This window comes from Thalassophryne amazonica, chromosome 10 (assembly GCF_902500255.1).
Source record: "Thalassophryne amazonica chromosome 10, fThaAma1.1, whole genome shotgun sequence".
NCBI classification, from domain to species: Eukaryota; Metazoa; Chordata; class Actinopteri; order Batrachoidiformes; family Batrachoididae; genus Thalassophryne; species Thalassophryne amazonica.
Window position 1 is genome coordinate 58871847 of NC_047112.1, and position 7938 is coordinate 58879784.

At 39.5% G+C, this 7938-nt stretch overlaps 1 protein-coding gene across 4 annotated transcripts in view; it reads left to right on the forward strand.

Annotated features, from left to right (window-relative positions):
* crtc1b (CREB regulated transcription coactivator 1b) overlaps window positions 1–7368 on the forward strand; it is a 61800-nt gene extending 54432 nt beyond the window's left edge. For 2 of the 4 annotated variants that reach the window (XM_034180052.1, XM_034180054.1), the window contains 3 exons: window positions 2275–2361; window positions 2467–2641; window positions 5046–7368. In XM_034180052.1, the coding sequence (XP_034035943.1) occupies window positions 2275–2361; window positions 2467–2641; window positions 5046–5248 (465 nt within the window). In that variant the 3' untranslated portion in view covers window positions 5249–7368. The remainder of the gene's footprint in view (window positions 1–2274; window positions 2362–2466; window positions 2642–5045) is intronic. The other 2 variants (XM_034180053.1, XM_034180055.1) reach the window with 1 other exon arrangement.
* Window positions 7369–7938: the final 570 nt, after the last annotated feature.

Genomic DNA, 7938 nt, shown 5'->3' on the forward strand with positions numbered 1-7938 from the left:
ACCCCACCGCCACCATGGGCCACTCGATCCACAACATTGACATCAGAAAACTGCTCACCCACACGACGCCACACACGCTGTCTGCCATCTGCCCTGAACAGTGTGAACCGGGATTCATCCGTGAAGATAACACCTCTCCAACGTGCCAAACGCCAGCGAAAGTGAGCATTTGCCCACTCAAGTCGGTTACGACGACGAACTGGAGTCAGGTCGAGACCCCGATGAGGACGACGAGCATGCCGATGAGCTTCCCTGAGACGGTTTCTGACAGTTTGTGCAGAAATTCTTTGGTTATGCAAACCGATTGTTTCAGCAGCTGTCCGAGTGGCTGGTCTCAGACGATCTTGGAGGTGAACATGCTGAATGTGGAGGTCCTGGGCTGGTGTGGTTACACATGGTCTGCGGTTGTGAGGCTGGTTGGATGTACTGCCAAATTCTCTGAAACGCCTTTGGAGACGGCTTATGGTAGAGAAATGAACATTCAATACACGAGCAACAGCTCTGGTTGACATTCCTGCTGTCAGCATGCCAATTGCACGCTCCCTCAAATCTTGCGACATCTGTGGCATTGTGCTGTGTGATAAAACTGCACCTTTCAGAGTGGCCTTTTATTGTGGGCAGTCTAAGGCACACCTGTGCACTATTCATGGGGTCTAATCATCATCTTGATATGGCACACCTGTGAGGTGGGATGGATTATCTCAGCAAAGGAGAAGTGCTCACTATCACAGATTTAGACTGGTTAGTGAACAATATTTGAGGGAAATGGTGATATTGTGTATGTGGAAAAAGTTTTAGATCTTTGAGTTAATCTCATACAAAATGGGAGCAAAACCAAAAGTGTTGCGTTTATATTTTTGTTGAGTGTATGTATGTATGTATGTATATGTGTGTGTGTGTGTGTGTGTATATATATATATATGTATATGTATATATGTATATGTGTGTGTGTGTGTGTGTGTGTGTACCATGTCGTGGATAGATAACAAAAACAAAAGCCATGATGGATAATATAGCAATAGTGAATTTTTTTTAATAGTTGCACTGAAAGAATAAAACATCACTTAAGTAGCTCCAGGAGAGTTACTTTTCCCTTGCAGTGTTAATATTTATTACACACAGCTCTGAGCTTCAGCCTTATATTAATAAAAGTAATAAAGCTTGTAACAACAATGCTTAAAGCTCCAATCCTATGCACAGGTAAACCTAATAAATGTCTTAAAATAGTTCATCCAACACAAAACTCATATTACTTCACACAAGCCACTTATTATTATTATTATTATTATTATTATCATCATCATCATCATCATCTTTGCCTATATGCTGGAATAAAGTATAGAATTCCTCAGATTATTATTCATTACTTTCCATTTCAATCATGCAGGTGAAATGTTTGCCCACAGCCTTTATAGCATTTTTTGTTTTTTGTTTTTTTACAAAATCACAAAGAATAAAGTTGTATGCACCTTCTTAAAGATCAATAGAAAAGACCATTGAGGAGCGGAACATGCAAGTAGTAATATGGCGGCTGGTTTGCTTCAGAAATATTGGCCGATGAGCTATTCAGTATTATATAGAGATCACTGGTTTCTGTCACTGAGCCTTGCAAGTGAAACTCCTGTTAAGCCATTTTACGTATTTCAATAAAACGCCATATAATTGTTTGCCCGACATACAAAGATGTGCGTTCAAAGTATTTTACAGAAACATATTTGTCAGTTCACCTGGTAAGTTTTCTGTGTGAAATTGTGCATGTTTGTCTGTGTCGGCACTCGGCAGAGCGTCACCGTTCCTTTGACTAAAAACCATCGAATACAAAAGACATGGATTTTGCATACCCATAGTGTCTTGAAATATAGAACCTTTCTGTACATATGTGCAGGTTATCAACAGTCGTTAGACAAATACAGAATTTTCTATTCTGTAAACAATGTTTAAGGCACGTATTCAACTGTATCATGAAACAGCGCTTCATATGACCTGACGAGCACACACAGTGGAATCAAAGAGACAGCCAGCTGCAAATCAACATTTTCACTGGTATTATAAAAATGAAATTTAGTCAAAGAAAACATCATAGAGCAGTAGTAATGAAAATCATGTTCAGGGTTTCGTCCAAGTTGTTTGACATTCTTGTTTGTGTGTTTCTCTCATTCCATTAAGCATATGTACATCTGTTAGCCTGTTTTGCGACTAATTTTATATTTGCATCGTTTCTCATTATATAGTTTGCTTGAATTAATAATATTTTGGGTAATAACTGTCTTCCAGCATATTCCTGTGGTGGGGAGTATATTCGGCGATTCTTTCTATGATCAGCAGTTGGCATCAAGACAGACCAATGCGCTGTCTCACCAGGTGACACAGACCACACAAACATATATCAATGGATTAAAAACAAAAAAAATTGGTATATCACAGTGACCCAGACATAATGGTGGATTCCCATCATCTGCTCTCTAGCTGGAACAGTTCAACATGATCGAAAACCCCATCAGCTCCACCAACCTGTACAGTCAGTGCTCCACTCTCAACTACTCACAGGTGGCCATGATGGGCCTCACTGGGAGCAGCCTACAAGACGCTCAGCAGCTAGGGTACAGTAACCATGGCAACATCCCAAATATTATCCTCACAGGTATGTTCAGCATGAAAACAAACTTTACTCTTTGACTGACAGTAGTTGCCATTGTATTTCACAACATATGGGGGTGGGGTCTAAAGAATAGGCTCGGTACCGTGTCTGTTAACACCGCATGTAGTTCAGTCTTTATTCAACTAGTGCGTTATGTGTCACACCATGCTGACAGGGAGTGTAAAATGACCAGCAGTCCCCACAGCTCAGCAAATCAAGGCACTAGGAAGACCAATAAACACAACTGTTAACAGTACATGAGAGATTAGCTCAAAATCACGTCACAACGGAGTTTACAACCACCCTGGCAAGGTTCACAACATATTGTCGCCAGTGTGCGCCACATTCGTTGGACTGTCACAGGAGAAAAAAAATAGGTGTCTGCAATGTGTGGTGGGTTGAAAATCAGTCCTAGCGCGTAACCTGAACATGTTCACAGTGATGGGACTTTTCCAGGAATTCCTGGAAATCAAGGTTTTTACTTCTGTAGTGAATGTTTTCAGGTTATTTTGTTTTACGCATGTCAGATTTAGTCTGTGGTCTGATTTCATGACTATTCTATTTGTGAAGTTGTTTGTAAATGTCTCTGATGACACCACAGTGAACATTAAGTCTTGCATTTTCACGTCCTGATCCCAGACGGAAGGATAAATGTAACGTGCCGCTGCTCATCCGTACAGCAGCAAATTAACTGTTTTTTAGTGTTAAAATCCATGTCATCTTGAAACTACAAAACAAATGGGATGAAATGTTCTGCTGCAGGGAGACTGTTTAAAATTCTTCAGGAATAAATTCAGATGGGACTGGTTCGAGAAAGCACCAAAACGCAACCTGAATTTTTTTTAAAATCATGTTTGTACAGAAAAGCTAACACTCCCGGTAAGTCTTTGATCTTATTATATCATATTTTTGGCAGACTTCATTTTCAGTTGTTGTTATTAAGGTTAATTCACATAGATAAAAATCTAACTTTGGGGAGAATTTACTTCAAACTGTCTCCAATGCAAACTGGATATTTTTATTTGAGCTAGCCTGTGAAATCTGCATTTTATAGTTTATTCTGTTACATGGCTATAAACTATTCATATGAAGGAAAGTATAAACATTTAACATGCTTGTAGAAGTCAAATATTGATGTGAAAAACATTTGTGCATTGTTTTGCACAACACATAAATTGTCAGTATCCCAGAAATGCTGGCGTCAGCACTGGGTGGAAAATCTGTTACTGTGTTTCCCATTTATATAAGTGAATAGAAATCAAATTTAAACACAAATTGATGTTCCTGAGAACTAAAATGCTTTTGGAAGGCGGTATGCATTTTCAGAGGCCCGACGTCCATGCCCAGTTTCCCAAAATGACCGAATATCTGTCATTTTGGGCAACTGGGCATGGACAGAGGGACTCCGAAAATGCATACCGCACGATAACTGCATGTTATTTGCATTATTATTACTTACTGAGATACACAACACGTGGAATCACATTAACAATATTTAATGGCATTTCAAAACGCACAACACTCACCAAACGCATACATAAAATGTTGGCGCACTTTAACTTTTGTCGTGTTGGCTGGTACCGCGCTGCTCTCCAAATTCCTCAGGGCGTCCTCATCAAGCTGGCTGCTTTGGCTGCTCTTCATTGTCATACTATCCATGAGAAAATCACCCGGAATATCCATATTGGGACCAACACATACTTCTTGCCTTTTCATCTTTTCGTCTGCGGACAGTTGTTGGGCTGCGCACGCTATGACGTCATCAGTTTATGCACAACGGGCGGGTATTGGGATACCCGCCTGCAGGTATAGCCAGGTAGCGTAAATGTAAATCTATGCTACCGGCCCAGCAACGCCTCAGTAAGTGATAATAATGTGTATTATAGTTCTGCCATCTTGCCAGTATGGGAAAATATACTTTTATGACTAAAATGACCAAGAAAATGGGACTGAGAAATGGTGCATATTTAGTTTATTAATTGCACCAAATTGCATGTAGTATTTCAAAATTTTCTGGGGGAGGTCCCCCCAGACCGGACATCATACAAAATTTTCAAGGGTGTGTTTTGTTTTTGTTTTTTCTCCTTTCAAGGGCCACTTGCATCACAGTTCTCAAAATAGGCGTGGCAGGTATATGCAATTCTGCAGTACCGCAAGTGGTTTATTTATTTTGATGTGTCACAGATGTGTATGTCAGCAGCTAGCACAATGAGGTTGGAGAGAAAAACTGAGACAGGTTTTTCTACAGCCACAAGCACCAAACCACGCAGTACGAATCAAAGCATGCAGAATTACTGACTTATAAATGTTGCTGTACAAATGAAAGTCCCATGTTATGGTGCGTGTCACACCTCTCCTATCTTTGTCTCGTATCGAAAAATTCTTTCTCTGATGTCACGTATTCCAGTCACAGGCGAGTCTCCGCCCAGTCTCTCCAAAGAGTTGACCAATTCGCTGGCAGGAGTTGGCGACGTCAGCTTCGACGCAGACTCCCAGTTTCCATTGGATGAGCTGAAGATCGACCCCCTCACCTTGCATTTGCTCAGTGACCCCGACATGGTACTAGCTGACCCTGCCACTGAGGACACTTTCAGGATGGACAGGCTGTAACATGGGATCTGGTCACCAGCAGCAAGTCTTTATGGGGTGGGGGGGATACGCACTTGTGAATGGCAAAATGAAGGGCAGGATTAACCCTCTCCCTCGTTGCATGGCCGTCCTCGACTCCATAAAGCCCTTTGAAATGATGCACCACCAAAAGACAACAGGGAAAAAAAGACATCCAGTGGCTTGCCATGGAATGGCCTTGCTGTCGTATTGAGATTGGTTGCTCAACGCTTTTTGCTAGCCTGCTGTGTTTACAGTGTATCATTACATGCTGCATATATTCCAAAATGCACATTTGACCTTCATTTCATATCCACTACAACATTTCTTTTTGTATATATTTTCTCATAGCAAGGAGCTGCTAAAACATTGGGCAACACCTCACACATTATAAAGGCTGTTATAGTGGAAAGGGGGCTTAAAAAAAAATAATCAGCCGAGTTACTTGTAACCCTGCACTGAATTTTTTTCCGGTCATGCCATAATGGCTTTTTATTTCACAAAGCTTTATTTTTACAACCAAATGTTATTTTCGTCATGTACTGTAAGTTTTGATGCATTATATGTTTGTTTGTTTTTTTTATTTATTTATAGATTTTATATTCCATTTCATAATTTAAATTTGATGCCAAATGCTCTTTGTAGGTGTAGTGTGATATTGCACTGTTATGTATCTATTTATTTGTCTTTATTAATTACTAACATATTTATGTGTTTATTTAAGCTACTTGGTTAATGGAGTGGAAAACCTCCCCATAGTTGCTCTTTGGTGTTTGATGTGCCATTCTAATCTAGGGGCGTGGCCAGCGTTACCATGATGCAGCCCGACACTAAAGGGCAGTCCAAACGCTAATGGCTTTTAGCACCAGTCCAGAATAATGCTGCTTATTCTATAAGTGGGCTGGTTATTTTTTAACGTCACTCAAAATGACATTTTTCTCAGAAAATCATCAGGTATTTCTATTTAACTAGAAAGCAGAGAAAAATATCTTGAGTCTTTTTTTTTTTCTGCCATTGAAAAGCGAGTACATTTACAGAATGCTCTTTTTGAGGAAACGTGCTGTTTTTAAACCAGAGTACAGTAAAATCTTTCAAACTTTTTCAGTCATCACTGTGAAATCACCTGATTTTGCCTTACATAAGTATTCTGCTGTTCTGCATAAGTGTCTGATGTGACGACGTATTTTCGTAACTTATTGTAACATTTTCCTGTACCGAAAGGAACTTTTTGGTCTGTAATATTTGTGGTTATGTTGTGCAAGTTTTGACAAATCAGTGTACTGTATTTTGTAGCGGTACAGTTTATTGCCAAATTCTTGTTTTATAAAGCTGGAAAGAAAGAGGAAAAAATTAAAAATGAACGAATGCTTTCATTTGATTGAGTGCAATTTATGGGGAGGCTTTTTGCTCCTTGGTAGGGAAGCTCTAACAAAAATGCAGTTGAACATTTTGTTGTTCTTGTACAATGAACAATAACAGCTGTAGTTGTTGAACAGTATTGAACGCTTGGCATCAGTTTGATCATTTTGGGGGCCCTTTAATTGAAAGATACTGTTGAATCTAGATGTAAAGCTCAAGCAATAGCAGCATGGATTGGTTTAACAAATGATTCTGATTATTGCTCAATCCCTAAATTTCTTTATCCAGATTGTTACAAAATTTTATATTGTGTGACCTTCTCCCCACCCCCACCCCCCCACTAGCAGGAATTTCCTCATTCAATTCAGTAATATAATGGTCACATTTGTTACGCTTTCAGGGATGTGGTAAACTAATTATTTACACCACATTTTCAGCCGTACAGTGTTTACATGCATTTAGCTGAGCATTTCATATGACCCGTTACTGCATCTGTGACACCATCTCCGTCGTTCAGGCGCCATGCTTAGCGGTTTGCAGCGTTTGGTACAAAACGCTCTTCTGGGCTTTTTGTCAGAGTTTCCCTGAGAGCTGCTCTATTGTAAAGTTAATGTACAGATGTGATAATTATTTACTTAAAGCCCCCTTTGGGAAGAGTTCTTACCACCTGTTAAACCGAAGGGTTCAGATTTACCAGAGTTATTCCATGTTTAAAATGACCATATCATAGCTTTTGTCTTTAATACTACTGTGTGGGTCCTATGCAAATTACGCACAAAAAGAAAATTACCCTTAAAGGAAAAATCTTTGTGTTGTCAACTGTTAAACCACCCTATTGATGCTTTAATGTTTAATACCTTCTAGGGCTTGAGCTGGAATTGTACTTCTGCTTCAGAATGTTAGTTTGAGCTACATTTCAAATATTACAAGGAGTGGTCAAAATTTGTCACTAAAGCACATTACTAAACAGTTGATTGTTGTTCCTGACCCACCCCCCATCCCCCAAAAAAGACCCAACAGGTTTCCCTCACAGGACTAATGATTAAATAATAAAAATGCAAAGGCACGCATTTTTTTTTAAATGTATTTATTTTACATAGTGTTCTGGTGCACAGTTTGAACAAAGTCCAAAATGGTTTTTGTCACCCCCCCCCCCCCCCCCCCCCCAAAAAAAAAAAAACAACTAAGTGAATGGAAGATGAAACAGACATTTGTGTCTCAACCCCTTCTCCAAAATATAGCATTTTTTATTCAAGGGCCAAACTTTTTTCACAAATATTCTTTCAAGATGGCTCATTAATATTTGATGTTCTGCTAATGAACAGAAACAAATT